The following is a 13,915-nucleotide window of genomic DNA, read 5'->3' as shown; positions in this document are numbered from 1 at the left end:
CAGTAATGTCCTGGCCGACAACAGGAGATACTCAAAACAGCCCCATCCCCAACGCAGTGGAATGGCCTACAATCCAGTAAGTTGTATACCCTTAATCGTGGCAAATGACATAAACTCATGATTTTTAAATTTCAAAGACTCCCCGGCTTGTCAATAACACGCCTCTCGTGTTCGCCAGAGCTATGCGGCAACTCTATCCCAGAAACCGAAATGTAGTGATTCCAAGGATGGGTCCTGTCCATTGTTCAGAAGGGAAACTCAGAAAAAAAAAGCAAGCACGCTTGTGATCATTGCAGGGCGAAGAGGATACGATGTACTGGTCAAAAGCCCGCAGTTTGTCAGGACTGCCGTAAGAACGGGTTGAAATGTCGATATAGCGATGGAAAAAGGGAACGAAACAGAAAGTATGTCCTCCATGTTTTGGCGAATGCTTTGCACCACTACTAACGCCAATGCGCATGTTGTAGGCAGCTTCAATCTCTTGAAAGCGAGTGTGCGAAATATAAAACGGCAATTCTCCAGCTGAACAAGCAGCTGGGCGTTGTCAGTCGCGAGGTGCTGGACAGTTTCGAAAAGAAAAACGCACGGACTTTATCCTTGTTTATCTTCATTTGAAGTCTCGCTAACTGAATCCAGAGCTCACCCTGCGGCGAGGGTCCCGATGGAGATACCGACGAGAAGCTTCACGCTACTATGGAGGACGTAGTGGAAGAACCCCCCGAGGAACTGCAATCCATGAGGATGGTCCGAAAGCAGGAGCAGCAAGATAGGGGAACCATACGACTATTCGCTGCAAGTAGCTCCCAGCCACAGCCGGAGACCTCTTTAAAGAGTAGTCCTTATATCCAGCCAGATACGCCTTTGACTCCATATTCTCCGAACCTGCCATTGAACCCTCAAAACTTTCAACTGCGGGACGTCACTCGATGCCCAATCCAGCCGATGGGTGTCAGGAACTTGATGGGAACAGAACCTTTCTCTTGCGGTAGTGGATATTACGCCCCCAATCCTAATCTCGTCTTTACTGGTTTCATCGAAGGATTTAACGCTTAGTACAGCAGTCAAGCCTGAGTAGGAATAACACATGCCTCTTCAATTCTTAGATCGTTCATTGTATATACATTTCATTCCATTCGTTCACCCATCTATAGGTGGGGTATATTTAATAGCGAACGCTACCAGATTAATCAGTCAAAGTCTGTCTCTCCACATATAAATCCGTGTGCCAATATATTCCGGGGGAGTTAAGAAACCTTCAGGTTAGGACTCCCAATTCCTTTTCTTCGCCGTAAACAACAGCCTCGCGTCTTCTTCGCGGAACTGCCCCGCAATACCCCCAGGCGACATCGATGGTATTCCGCTGATCCTGGATAAACGGAGATCCATTACGCATGCCCGACGATGAGACCTATTTGCCCATGATCCCAGAATATTAGGCCACGTCCTTTCACCTCCGCCCCTGCTCTCCTCTCCGCGCCAATAATTCAAATTCACACCCAGAAGACCTCTCTCGTCACCGACAAAGCCCTCAATGCAATCCAAGGAGGGCAGAAACCGGCGTCTGATACCACAGGCCGTGTGGTTCGAGTCTATTTGGTAATCTGGGCACTGTTTGAGGAGGGAGATTACTGATGTGATATCTAGAGGGCGCTCTTGTTGGTTCCTTCTTTCTGCGTCTGCATATGCGTTTGCATCTGCATCCGAGTCTTCGATGCCTTGGTTGAAATCTGGATCTAGGAGCGTGGACCCAATGAAGATGGTTTTTGTGCGGAGTGAGAAAAAGCGCGTCATTTGGCCGAGGTGGAAAGTGTCGCAGGCACTGGAGTTCCCGAGCGCGCAGCGGCATTGGTATTGACGCGATGCGGCGGTTGATGTTGCTGATGGGTTGTTGCGCTTGGGTGCACTGGGGTCCTCGAGTGCGCCGTAGACGCGGAGGAAATGTGCTTGGAGGTCGGTGATTGTGTCCAGCACGCATTGGCGGCGGTAGTAGAGTTCCTCTGTTGGTTGTCTAGTTAGCACGGTAATCTTTAACATGGGTGTGCTTTTGAGGATCTGGTCATACCTTCGATACCATTAGAGAAATAGTGCCAGCTGAGAGAACCAAGCTCTGGGGCTTCAAGGCCGTTAACCCAAAACCTTGATCCAGAAACAATGAGGGCATGGGTCAGCATTTGGAAGATAGTCCTGTCGTTTAGGAACCTTGCTATGAAGATGGATTGTCGGATGCGGTCCTCATTCAGCTTCAAGATCGAGGAGTTGAATTTAGTTAATGGGAGCTTCGGCTTTCCCAGGGTATAGCCCGAGCGCTTGAGAGCATCACGGACAGCTTGTGGGGAGTTGAAAGCATCGGCCATTTCTATCACCCCAGAAATGAATAATGGTCGTTGAGATTTGACTTCTGCATCAAAACTTTCCTTCTCTTCATCGCTGAATGAATTGAAGGATAGTATCCTGAGAAAGAAGCCAATGGTGTCTGGTCCTACGCGATGTGACAAATGATCATCGGGCATTCTCATGATTGGAAGAGCATCGTCATGTTCAGAGAAACCAGCAGCGTCTGTATCACCATTCACGTCCGGATCTACATCAAAACTATGCAGTTCCCGCTGCTTCATGAAGTTCCTGCCTTCGGAAAACTTTTGAGGATCCAGGAAAACATGAAAGTAAGGACTACTCTGGATCAGACTCTCACTGGAAACCTTCCAGTGGTGGGTAACTGGTGCATCTTTTGTGCCCAAAGATGTTTGCTTTGAGGGTGTATACTCCAAGATAAGGTCGCCGCTATCGACAATAACTTGCGTGTTTGTATTTGGCAGAGGCGACTTCGAGTTCTGCCCGTGTCCATTGGTTACAGGTACAGAGATTGGCGTCCCTGATCCAGACCTCGAGGATCTTTGGACTACACCTTCGCTATCAGAAAGTGATACATTCTGAAGCGAAGCATCAATCGATTTTAAAGATGGCAAGGGCGGGTATTCGGAATCCATGCCAACTTTCTGTTTTCTGCGGCCTTCAGCTGGGTTTATGTAAACCGTGTTTCTCTAGTCGGTACGGGATTTCGCGACACACAACATTTGTGTATAGCATTAGCGTCATAGAAGCGTTGCACCCAGACCCCGGCTTGGAACTAAAGCATACAGACAGCGGTTCAGCCGGCGAAATTCCAGGGCCACGCAACGTGAGAACGTATAGGGGATATTAGGCGCAGTCCATGCAAGCAATCAAAAAGGGGTTGAAGCTGGATATTTTGATATTGGAGAAAACAGCTGGCGGGGTGCGCTTGAAGCGATGAACAAAATGCAAGTCGCCTCGTATCATGTGATCTTTAGGTCCACCGATGTTTGTGTTTCCAGCCAATCACATCAGCTTTTTCTATACTAGATGTAAATACACAGTAACTTAGGAGGAATCTTTCAGTTTAATTGAGGCCTTCCAGAGTGGCTGGTGTTGGAATATTTCGTATGAAGAAAGCCGATACTGCGTTATACCAAGTAGTGTTCACCCAAACAAGCAACTCTTGAGAGTCCGGATTAAAGTCCTGAAACCTGGTTTTTACAGCCCATCTAACATTATTTCACCTGATCAACAGGAACTCAGCCTAAAAGACAGAATTACGGACAAAATTTGGATCCAATAGCCCGCCAGCGTTCCACACCGTTGCTATGTCTCCGCTAATTCATCTGTATCCTGCCTGCGTAACTGTCCACCTTGGGGTAATTTCCCACTAGAACTCCAAGGGCTCAGCAAATACTCATCGCTTTATTACTTTAGGCTTATGGCAAATGGGTTCAGGCCGGGAGTTCAGGTATATGGGTATTCTGAAAGAGGACTTAACCCTAACTTCCACCCACATTTGTCGAATCAGAATGTACTAGCCCGACTGGGCTAGTCTCTTTATGTAGTGTACTGCTGTATACTTCGATCTGAACCACAAACTGACGTAGACAGAGTCAAGCAATTATTTTATCTGCGACCGTGACCCAAAAGGTACTATAACTTGCTTTCCCAGATGGCTCCCAGGGTGGGCCCAGAGGTGGTAAGGAGGGGCTTAAAATGCTAAAATGCAGATTCAACCTTGCTGGTGTGAAAGTGAGCTCATAACTGCAAAAGGGCCTGTATGATATCGAAATGCTATCCTTTATTTAGCGAGCAGTGTATAGAGCGCTATATATGCAATAATAACACTTGAGTAGGCGACCAGAGAAAGTAAAACAGTGGGAGGTATCCGGCTGTAGAGACTGGGGAATCACGCAGTGGCTGAAAATAAGGCTCGAGTGATTTTCTCATACCTTGAGAGTTTGTAGTACGTAGGCAGGTGTTGTGTGACATGACTGCTAGTGCCTAATTCGTTGAGTCTTCCTTCCCAAAGTCAATAACAGTCACGTCCTAGGTCTTCCCTCTCTCCCATCTCATTTCTTCCCAAATCCCGCTCCGTTCCCCGTCCAATTCCCTATTCTCTTTTGCACAGCGATAATCCTGAATTTCGATCATGGGTAATAAAAAGTCAGGGCCCGATGTATTCGGTAAAGCTTTGGAAGATACTCTCGCTAGATCGGAGAATGAGGGAGCCTCGTCTTCTACTCGGTCTCTCTCTCGAACTGCTATACTCGAGGCATATCATGAGCTAGAGAAACGTATCAAAAGACCCTTCGCCTGTGGTGGTACTATTGACATCACTAATAAACAAGAATCCAGCCCAGCAGCCAAAAAGCAGAAAACAGATGCGTCGCCGGGACAGGCCTCCCCTCCTGTCAACTTATTCTGGGCTACGGAGGCCGAATCAACTGCACAGAAACTAGTCTTGCCATATGAAAGTACTTCGGCACTCCAACATCTTGTCAAAGAATGCGTACCAGCGACGTTCGGAAGAGGTGAAGCGGATGTCTTGGACCCTGAATACCGAAGGGCAGGCAAAATGGACCCCAACAACTTCGCTACCAGCTTCCACCCAGCCGACTTTGGGATTATTGAAAACGTGGAACGAGTCCTCCTTCCAAGCATAAACACAGAAAAGCAAAACAGCTTATGGTTTCGGAAGCTCCGTGCTGAGTTATACAATCTGAATGTATGGGCCAGCTCTAGCTAATACTTATCAGAATTCGCTAATGTAAGTGCGTCAAATAGGTATACTCTGGTCCATCCGGCCTATTTCGCAAACATGTGGATACACCGCGCTCTGAAAGCCAGATCGGCTCGTTGGTTGTCTGTCTGCCTTCGAAGTTCAAAGGAGGGAAGTTCACTGTTCAACATTCCGGACAGCATATTGAATTTGACTGGAGCACCCTAAGCGATGCTGCCATACAGTGGGCGGCATTTTACAGTGATTGCGAGCATGAAATTGAGACCGTCACTGAGGGTGAGCGCCTTACACTGACCTACAATCTATACGTGACAGAACCGCTGGATGTCTTCGCTGCGCCAACCAATATTATACAACCCAAATCATTGCCTCTATACGGCTTCTTGGAGGGTCTTATTGCTGAGCCTGCTTTTATGAAACTAGGTTAGCACAAAAACTATGATGAAAAAGCCCAGTGGATGACAGCACACTAACTGCTGATAACAGGCGGGGTTCTGGGTGTTTATTGCTCCCATGCTTATCCCCACAGCTCTGAACACGCAAGTGATATGCTTCCAATTGGTCTGAAAGGGGCAGATTTGGTGGTATACTCTGTGCTCGAATCTCTTGGCATGAAAGTGAAGGTACTCCCTGTTCTAAAACATGGAGAACGGGGAGGGGAAAAAATTGTTGGAAAGAAACTATGGGGGAGCAGAATGGAGGATAGGGAGGTTGACGAGGATATGGGTGACGACGAACTTGATGGGGTAAGTATAGAGCTACCCGGCCCTTGAGAAAAGCAAGAACCACACTGCGCGAGCACGGCCACTGACATTTGTTAATAGCTACTCGATTCTGCCTGGAAGGCCTACCGCATCAAAGGCATCACCTGGATCTCTAACCCGAAGCATTCGGAGCTGGCGCTCACTTATGTTGCTTACGGCAATCAAGCCAGTCTCGGCACTGTTTACTCATATGCTGCCATTCTTGCCATCATTCCCCCGTTCGACCAGCGAAGCGGTTCAGCGAAGTCATCTTAGTCACATGGGCAAGGAACTAAGTTAACTAACTGTTATGAAGGAAATATCGGGAGCCGCCCCAGCAACGAATTTCGAGCATGACTTCGTACTTTCACTTCAATCTTTACGGGACACAGCTGTTGCTTTTCTTAGAGCACCTCGGCGGGTACTATCCTCAATGTTCCCTTCATTACAATATGGATTGATTGTAAAAGTTAGCAGTATCGTTAGTTTGCATTGAGAGTAGCTGCAGTCTAATTGGAGTTTTTCAGTTCTACCCTAGTATATGCTGAGTTAGATATTATAACTAGACACCGTGAATTGGTGCCAGTAGAAATAGGCATGTATCTATCGCCAGTGAAATGACCGAAATCCATAAAGGGCAAATCAAGCCCCGGGTTCTAGGGTCTATATATGGTCATAGTCGGGGAAGAAAGTCTATCAAATAAAGCAGGTAAAAGTAACAGTAAAATCAGATATATATCCTGACCCCTCACTGTCTTTATTTCCAGGAGGGTGGGTTGATAGTAGCCAGGGGAAGTCATAGTCATAGATAGGTGAGAGGAAACAAAATAGGCGACTTGAACGTATGTTTCAAGGCAACGACACAACAGGGATATGTATGATATTAGGTCGTCGAGAACTTGCTTTCGTCCCTTGTTGTGAAGTTGCTGCAGCCCGTTGGCTAGCTACAGCGTCGCGAGCCCGCACACCTTGTCGAACAAGTGAATATAATCTATATGCAAGAGGGTTTAGGTCATCTGGTGGCAGTTCTGATGCTTCAGACGGCGTTCCAACCAGCTGTTGCTCATTTTGCGAGCTAAGCTTATGGGGCATCATCGAGAACAGCGCGGCGGATTGAGGTGGAGTATCATGCGCCTCGTCTAGATTGTGAGAACGCCGGGGTTTTTCATTCAGTGTCGAGACACCGGTCAATGCATCGATGTCGAGGATTTCTTCGTCGTTTTGTGAGACAATATGCCATGGCTCGCCACATACAAAGCCTAATACGAAATCCTGGTTGGCGTATGCCGCTGCCATGCAGCTCTTGCGGTACTCGGGGTTGAATACCGTGTCTGTGCAGGAGGGAAGGCAGAGGACAACACCACGTGCCAGGGACGGGGGCGAAGGAAGCTCGGCGTCCGTTGCGGGAGGCGGGGCGGCGCCGAAGTCCCAAACTTCCTCTGCTTCGGCTTCATTCAGTGCATCGCTCGAGTCCTCAGTGTGCTGAGTTATTGTCTGGGTGAGGGAAATAGTAGAAGCTTTCCTAGGGGGAAGTTCCAGGCTATTGCTACTGCTGCTTTCCTCCACCGCATAATTTGATGGTAGACGTTGGTGGTTCAAAGTTCCGTTTGGTTCCACCGTTGATGAGCTGTGCGCGTGGGATGGGCGGTCAGAAGCACTGTCCACAGTAATCTCCGTTCTAATGGTTTGGACTGCATCTGCGACAGCCTCTCTCGCTGCAGCCTTTAAAGTCGGGATCAAGATGTCTGCTGCTTGGTTGTCGATTGGTATACCAGATGCCCAGGCGGTTGAAACGTTTGCCCACGAGGCAGGTTTCACCACGCCCTTGGTGTATTTCTTGCGGATCAAATCAACTAACACATTTCTCACCTCTCTGGACTCGGCTTTTTGTCGACCAACAACACCGATAGTGGAGTTCAAAATTCGACCACCTTCCCAGATCAGAAACGCATACTTTTTGGCCAGGAGAGTCAACTGGCGGATGGTGTCCTCGGACCAGTCGTCGATAACGTCCGCATGGACCTGAAGGACAGAGATATATGGGCCAACAAGTGATGCTAGACGAAGAAGCGCGTCCGTGCTCGTGACGGTGTGAGACGGAGCTACACAAACGGGTAGTCCATAGGGCAATCCCTTTTTGGCTTCAGCCAAGGATCGGATGTAAGCGATCAAGCGGTTTCCTGGGAGAGCTGGGCTCCCCAGGTTCGAGGAGTCCATTGAAATGGTAGTTTGAAGATCGAAGCCGGCGTGGTATCGGAATGCAGACACGCGGGGCGACTGTATCGACTGGTGTTCTCTTCCGGAGCTCGAGCAGGGGGAAAGAAGAGAAAAGAGGGTCGAGAAGGAGGGGGGGGGAGAGAAGGAAGTTTGTGAATAAGAATCTGGAACTGAGCTAAAGCAGGGCTAAGTTGGCTAAGTTGGCTAACTGATCCTGCGGACTCTCCAGTTCTGCGGCCAAGACGAGGGATTGACAGCTTGTTAGGAGGATCCCCACCACTTCGGCGTTGGCCCGTTCAGTGTGTCCAGATCAGACGGAAATGGCAAATGGGCGGCGATAGCGGTGTGGCTACCTGTTGCCCAAGGCCAGCTTTAACCTTCAAGCGATGGGAAAGCTCGGGGCGACGGAGAGACCCGAGAATGAGTGAGACAACAAAGAAAGTCGCAGCGGGAGGAGAGAACGAGGCCGGAACGGATGACCCCTGGAGCTTGTATAACTGGTCAGCCGTGAAGATCGCCCTGGGGTCTGGACTCTGCAATTCTGCATGCTATCAGAGTCTTCTTCTGTCTTTTGAGCTCCAGAAAGTACGAATTGCTTTATTTTTAGGTGGTGATTTTTACATCTTTTTACGAGTTGCTTTTTCCTTACTTCGAGAGACAGCTACCCCTCTGTGACCAGTCAGTTCGTCCCCTCAGTCTGCTTCTCAACACCCCAACTATTTGGAGACGGGGCAGATCCAAGAATTGCCGGCTCCGGGACGGGTGTTCCGGGCCAGGGCGCGCAAATAAGATTAATATCCCGAAGGTCCATGATCGCCCCAAAGCGCGTTTCCAATTCCCAGCTCCTGGGAGGCACGATGCCTTAGCCTCGCTTTGTCTTCCACGCTTAAATGTCTAAAAGGTAGGCAATTCGATCCAGATCTCAGTACTTTTGAAAGGGTTGCGAAGAGAACCCTGGACAGTCTACCGCGGATGGAAATATGGCGCCCGCAGTCCTCGATGCATCTTCGAGGTATACGTGCGTATAGTTCGTAGAAGTAGAGGAAGACTGAGTAACAATCATACGGTCCCATCATCCCATGCTTGGGTGCCCGCTCAGGGGCTGTCCCAAACAGGTTTAGTGGTGCCAAGACCCGATATTTTGCATCCCCAGACTACAATCAACGATTCTTCAAGCCTTGTCCTGATTGCTTTGAACGCCAGCAAGAAGCTTGATAGTCAATCTCAGAGTCAAGCGTCTGTCTGCCTGGGTATCTTCTTTTTCCCCCGTCTTTGTTTGCGTGGTTGCACGGTTGCACAGTGTCCTGCGCTACTTGCACGGCTGCTGAATAAAAACTTGCCTCGGAGCGTCCGGAGCCCGTCCCTGAATATTATTTTTCGAGCTCACGCCACCCACCCCTTCGTCTCAACCCATTTATTACCCGCTGCCTGCCACGAACCCTCTTTCGTGCTGTTCTGATTACTCCTGCCCGGCGCTCAACTCCAGTGTCACCCTTCTTCACCCTATATTCGACCTTCGATTACCCCCCCTTTTCGATGATAATGCCTGGGAGGATTCTGCCTACCTTCACCAAGGCGGAGGTTGAGTCGCACAACAGCGCCGACTCCTGCTATGTGACCTTGGGCTCGAAGGTATACGATATTACTTCGTTTGTTGAAGATCACCCTGGAGGTGGAGAACTGGTTCTGGAATACGCCGGCAAAGACGTGACCGAAATCCTGCGGGATCCGGTATCCCACGAGCATTCTGAATCGGCATACGAGATCTTGGATGACAGCCTGGTAGGATTTATTGGTGCCGAATCAAGCGCCAAATCGGCAAATGGATCTTTGGCAAATGGCAATAAGGAATCCCGGCCGGTCTACGCCTCCACTGGCATGTCTAACGAGGAGGACTTATCCGTGGATACAGACCCCAACCAGGACTATAAAAAGCACAAATTCTTGGACTTAAATAAGCCTCTTCTCATGCAGCTGTGGAATGGCGGGTTCAGCAAGGATTTTTACCTGGACCAGGTTCATCGCCCACGCCACTATAGGGGAGGCGAGTCCGCACCTCTCTTTGGCAACTTCCTGGAACCCTTGAGCAAAACTGCTTGGTATGTTGTGCCAATCGTATGGATGCCTCCTGTCATATACGGGACGATCATGGGAACCGCTGGGCTGGGGAGCACTCCTGCCGCCGTGGGTTATTGGATCTTTGGCGTCTTCTTTTGGAGTTTGATCGAATACTTTATGCACAGGTTCTTATTCCATATCGATAAGTACGTCATCATTCTACTAGCTTCCTGGCAAAGTACTAACCTGCCCTAGGTTCCTCCCTGACAACCGAGTCGGAATCACCCTACACTTCCTCCTCCACGGCATCCACCACTATCTTCCGATGGATAAGTACCGACTTGTTATGCCGCCAACTCTATTTGTTGTCCTGGCTACCCCTTTCTGGAAATTTGCCCACACGGTTCTATATTACAACTGGTATGCTGCCCTGCTGGCATACTGCGGCGGCGTTTTCGGGTATATCTGCTACGACGTAACACACTATTTTCTTCACCACCGCAAGTGAGTAAACCAGAGATATTATTGTCTCAGTGAACAATCTTCTGACCTTGTCGTTTTGTTCCAGTCTTCCTCCATACTACAAGGAGCTCAAGAAGTATCACCTTCAGCATCACTTTGCGGACTTCGACAATGGCTTCGGTGTTACAAGCCGGTTTTGGGACAGGATTTTCGGCACTGAGATTGAAATTCCTCCTCCCAAGGTTCTGAAGACCCAGTAGATATGGATGTTGTTAATCGTCTATACTTCAAGTGGTCTATCAGTCCGCTACGTCTCCCCACAGAGGGGGGATGATCTTCCCTTACGAAATAACGTTGTGGTTGCATTGATGTTATTGACTGTTACTTGCATTGGAGTGGGAGTACTCTATCCCCGCTTCCTTCCTATAATTCCCTATATGTATAGCTAATCTCCGCCCTTTGGTCAAGGGTTTGTCTCTTTGTCTCGATGTTTTTCTCTGGCCAACCCACTTCCTCACGCTTCATCATCTCAATGACTGTATGCTTTTACTTAATACATAATAATCAACTACTCGCCAATCGAGTTTCAAATAAAAAATTGTTTTTGAGCAACTGGGTAACTTTTATTAAATTCCTCATCGTTCCCGCATCATTATTTAGAAATTCCAGACCTTTTCGCCCCTCATAGATCCATGGTTCATTTTGGAGACGAAAAAGCCAAGGAGGCAACGCCAAGTTCCACGTGACTGCACTATCGCACTTCGTCGGGCTGCATCCCGACCTCATTTCTCACACCCATTTCATCCCAAAGGGTATTCACTGCCAGAAATTCGACAGGCCGTCATAATTCTACTATTCATACATTCAAACGCCCACTGAACGCCATCTCTCTGGCCCAAATTTCTATCAGATCGCAAAATCGCGAAAAGATTTGCAGAGGGACTGGGATTGAAACAGAAGGGTTCGCTCACAAGACCGCCTGATTCGCCTTCGCGCTCTAACGAAGCCAAAAGTGATCCTAACCCTTTCCGCGCGATTTATTCCATCTCCTCAGTTTTTTTCTTCTTGAAGGAGGATTCTCAGCCTATAAAACACCATGTCAGGTCTCGACGTTGAAGCTCTCCTCGAGTCCACAGCCGCTCCGGCAACCCAGGACCGCGACGATCGCTCCTCATCCAAGGCCGAAAATGGCGATCGACGCGACGACCGTGATCGCTCGCGTGACAGGGACCGCAAACGCCGAGATTATAGCCGTGATAGACGACGCTCAAAGGATGCCGACGGAGATGATACCATGAAAAGCCCGAGAAGCGAACACGGCAGTGCTAACGGAAGCCATAGAAGTAGTAGGAAGAGGAGCAGGAGCCGCGATAGCGACCGTCGCCGGGCTCGCCGTGACCGTCACGGTGATGATTACCGCTCGAATGGCGACTTCTACCGTGGCGGTGGACGTACTCGCACCCGATCTCGATCCCCTTATGATGACAGATACTACCGCCCCTCGGGCCGTTCTCGCCGAGATGAACGTGATGAGGAAAGACGTCCTCGTCGTGAACGCGATACCCGCAAGCGAAGTCGCTCGCGAAGCCGTGACAAAAGTCCGGAACTTAACGAAGATGAGCGTGATAGGCGTACCATTTTTGTGCAGCAACTCGCGGCAAGACTGAGAACAAAAGAGCTCATTGCGTTTTTCGAAAAGGTCGGGCCGGTCAAAGAAGCTCAAATTGTCAAAGATCGCGTTAGTGGAAGGTCCAAAGGGTGAGTGTTCTACTTCCATTATGTCTGTTTAAAAAAGACTAAAGCTAAACAAATTCTCTTATAGTGTCGGTTATGTCGAATTCAAAGACGAGAGTTCCGTTGCGCCCGCTATCCAGCTTACAGGACAGAAACTTCTAGGAATCCCAATCATTGCACAGTTGACCGAAGCCGAAAAGAACCGCCAAGCGCGCAACACCGAGACCAGCAGCAGCAACAAACACTCCGCCCCCTTTCACAGGCTATATGTGGGTAATATCCATTTCAGTATCGATGAGAGTGACCTCCAGAGTGTCTTTGAGCCGTTTGGCGAGCTTGAATTTGTTCAACTACAGAAGGACGAAACCGGAAGAAGCAGAGGTTATGGTTTTGTGCAGTAAGTTTCATCCGGCAGTGGGCCAGTTTCAAATTGCTAACTCTTGACTACAGATTCCGTGACCCTAACCAGGCTCGGGAAGCGTTGGAGAAGATGAATGGCTATGACCTTGGTGGTCGAGCCATCCGCGTTGGCCTTGGCAACGATAAGTTCACCCCTGAGAACACTCAACGTGCCCAGAGCCAAGGTGCAAGCCAAAGTAACTTCCAGGGCTCTATGTTCTCAGGCTCCGGCGGACGTGGTGTTCAGGCCGGGGGCACAAATAACTTCGATCGTGCAGGAGGCCGTGAGTCTGAAAAGGGAACCGGCGCGAGTGCTTTGGATGACACGGACGTTGCCGGTGTGAACTTCAACAACTTCAGTAGAGACGCATTGATGAGGAAGCTTGCAAGAACAGATGAACCTGCTGAGCCTTCTGCGGACGACAAGCCGCAGAAGATTCTCCTACCGAAAACTGAAACGAAGCCGTTGCCCGTAAATGTCAACATGGCAAGCCGGTGTGTTATGCTTCGTAACATGTTCGACCCAACTGAGTTCGTACCCCGACCGACCATATTTTCCATTATACCATTTGCTAACAAGATAAATAGGGAAGAGGGCGAAGTTTGGATCAAGGAGTTGGAGGATGACGTCCGCGCTGAGTGCGAAGAAAAATATGGCCATGTTGTTCACATTGCACTAGATCCCAATTCCCAGGGCGACATATACCTGAAGTTTGACCGCGTCCAGGGCGGAGAAAACGCTATCAAGGGTCTCAACGGACGATTCTTCGGTGGTAAACAGATTACTGCGCAACCCGTTGTCGACGCTGTTTACAGCAGCCTGTTCTCCCGAACAAAGGCCATCTAAGTCTCCTACCAGTGACCCATCCACCTACCGCAATTTTCTTTACGGTAATGGTAGGTATTCTATCTAATTTCTGTCTACCAGGTGCGACATGTGGACCGCAGGACCTACCGGATCACAACCTCACTGAACCGGTCTTGTATGACACTACCCCTGGTAGGTGCTAGTTCTTTCTCGACATCTCGCTTCCTACGGTTTTGAAGGCCGAAAGGCTTGATGCGCAATGATTTGTTTATAGGGCTCTCTGTATATTTTTTTCTAGCGCAAAATGGTTCCTTATTTATCGCTATCTTAGTTTGCATATCGCTCTCTAGAAATCCGAAAGTTGGTGTTCATTCGTTTCGAACCCTAATTGTAGATTGAAGTAATGCTTTTCTG

At 49.0% G+C, this 13,915-nt stretch overlaps 6 protein-coding genes across 6 annotated transcripts; 4 read left to right on the top strand and 2 right to left on the bottom strand.

The window, feature by feature from the left end:
- Positions 1 to 5: 5 nt before the first annotated feature.
- On the top strand, positions 6 to 1,053 carry ASPVEDRAFT_24105 (Zn(II)2Cys6 transcription factor domain-containing protein; the record flags this gene model as incomplete). Its single annotated transcript, XM_040809628.1, has 4 exons — positions 6 to 76; positions 297 to 404; positions 468 to 543; positions 637 to 1,053. 4 exons carry the CDS (start codon positions 6 to 8, stop codon positions 1,051 to 1,053), a joined length of 672 nt encoding a protein of 223 aa, XP_040662893.1.
- A 20-nt stretch (positions 1,054 to 1,073) lies between these two features.
- Positions 1,074 to 3,256, bottom strand: ASPVEDRAFT_183461 (uncharacterized protein). Its single transcript, XM_040808908.1, has 2 exons — positions 2,063 to 3,256; positions 1,074 to 1,997 (listed from the first exon to the last, which is right to left on the bottom strand). Exons 1-2 carry the CDS (start codon positions 2,985 to 2,987, stop codon positions 1,261 to 1,263), a joined length of 1,662 nt encoding a protein of 553 aa, XP_040662892.1. The 5' UTR covers positions 2,988 to 3,256; the 3' UTR covers positions 1,074 to 1,260.
- Positions 3,257 to 4,433: 1,177 nt separating this feature from the next.
- ASPVEDRAFT_273189 (2OG-Fe(II) oxygenase) lies at positions 4,434 to 6,465 on the top strand. The gene is made up of 4 exons (XM_040810004.1): positions 4,434 to 5,065; positions 5,125 to 5,503; positions 5,567 to 5,826; positions 5,905 to 6,465. The coding sequence occupies exons 1-4, from the start codon at positions 4,490 to 4,492 to the stop codon at positions 6,097 to 6,099; spliced, it is 1,410 nt and encodes a 469-aa protein (XP_040662891.1). The 5' UTR covers positions 4,434 to 4,489; the 3' UTR covers positions 6,100 to 6,465.
- Positions 6,466 to 6,672: 207 nt separating this feature from the next.
- ASPVEDRAFT_121997 (uncharacterized protein) lies at positions 6,673 to 8,040 on the bottom strand (the record flags this gene model as incomplete). The annotated part of the gene is made up of 1 exon (XM_040805943.1): positions 6,673 to 8,040. One exon carries the CDS (start codon positions 8,038 to 8,040, stop codon positions 6,673 to 6,675), a length of 1,368 nt encoding a protein of 455 aa, XP_040662890.1.
- A 1,306-nt stretch (positions 8,041 to 9,346) lies between these two features.
- ASPVEDRAFT_273081 (fatty acid alpha-hydroxylase) lies at positions 9,347 to 10,972 on the top strand. The gene is made up of 3 exons (XM_040810003.1): positions 9,347 to 10,304; positions 10,354 to 10,602; positions 10,667 to 10,972. Exons 1-3 carry the CDS (start codon positions 9,577 to 9,579, stop codon positions 10,818 to 10,820), a joined length of 1,131 nt encoding a protein of 376 aa, XP_040662889.1. The 5' UTR covers positions 9,347 to 9,576; the 3' UTR covers positions 10,821 to 10,972.
- Positions 10,973 to 11,429: 457 nt separating this feature from the next.
- On the top strand, positions 11,430 to 13,865 carry ASPVEDRAFT_183454 (putative RNA splicing factor (Pad-1)). The gene is made up of 4 exons (XM_040808907.1): positions 11,430 to 12,318; positions 12,383 to 12,691; positions 12,745 to 13,224; positions 13,282 to 13,865. The coding sequence occupies exons 1-4, from the start codon at positions 11,657 to 11,659 to the stop codon at positions 13,538 to 13,540; spliced, it is 1,710 nt and encodes a 569-aa protein (XP_040662888.1). The 5' UTR covers positions 11,430 to 11,656; the 3' UTR covers positions 13,541 to 13,865.
- Positions 13,866 to 13,915: the final 50 nt, after the last annotated feature.

This window comes from Aspergillus versicolor (assembly GCF_001890125.1).
Source record: "Aspergillus versicolor CBS 583.65 unplaced genomic scaffold ASPVEscaffold_1, whole genome shotgun sequence".
NCBI classification, from domain to species: Eukaryota; Fungi; Ascomycota; class Eurotiomycetes; order Eurotiales; family Aspergillaceae; genus Aspergillus; species Aspergillus versicolor.
The sequence above is the reverse complement of the archived record's forward strand: the minus strand, read 5'-3'. Positions and strand labels throughout refer to the sequence as shown.

Excerpts from the sequence above, each read along its gene's own strand:
- ASPVEDRAFT_273081 (XM_040810003.1), top strand. The coding sequence starts at position 9,577 with ATGATAATGCCTGGGAGGATTCTGCCTACCTTCACCAAGGCGGAGGTT. Across the intron at positions 10,305-10,353 it reads TTCTTATTCCATATCGATAA|GTTCCTCCCTGACAACCGAG; the intron begins GTACGTCATCAT and ends AACCTGCCCTAG. Across the intron at positions 10,603-10,666 it reads TATTTTCTTCACCACCGCAA|TCTTCCTCCATACTACAAGG; the intron begins GTGAGTAAACCA and ends GTTTTGTTCCAG.
- ASPVEDRAFT_183454 (XM_040808907.1), top strand. The coding sequence starts at position 11,657 with ATGTCAGGTCTCGACGTTGAAGCTCTCCTCGAGTCCACAGCCGCTCCG. Across the intron at positions 12,692-12,744 it reads AGAGGTTATGGTTTTGTGCA|ATTCCGTGACCCTAACCAGG; the intron begins GTAAGTTTCATC and ends TCTTGACTACAG. Across the intron at positions 13,225-13,281 it reads AACATGTTCGACCCAACTGA|GGAAGAGGGCGAAGTTTGGA; the intron begins GTTCGTACCCCG and ends CAAGATAAATAG.
- ASPVEDRAFT_183461 (XM_040808908.1), bottom strand. The coding sequence starts at position 2,987 with ATGGATTCCGAATACCCGCCCTTGCCATCTTTAAAATCGATTGATGCT. Across the intron at positions 1,998-2,062 it reads TTTCTCTAATGGTATCGAAG|AGGAACTCTACTACCGCCGC; the intron begins GTATGACCAGAT and ends GACAACCAACAG.
- ASPVEDRAFT_273189 (XM_040810004.1), top strand. The coding sequence starts at position 4,490 with ATGGGTAATAAAAAGTCAGGGCCCGATGTATTCGGTAAAGCTTTGGAA. Across the intron at positions 5,066-5,124 it reads CTGAGTTATACAATCTGAAT|GTATACTCTGGTCCATCCGG; the intron begins GTATGGGCCAGC and ends TGCGTCAAATAG. Across the intron at positions 5,504-5,566 it reads GCCTGCTTTTATGAAACTAG|GCGGGGTTCTGGGTGTTTAT; the intron begins GTTAGCACAAAA and ends TGCTGATAACAG.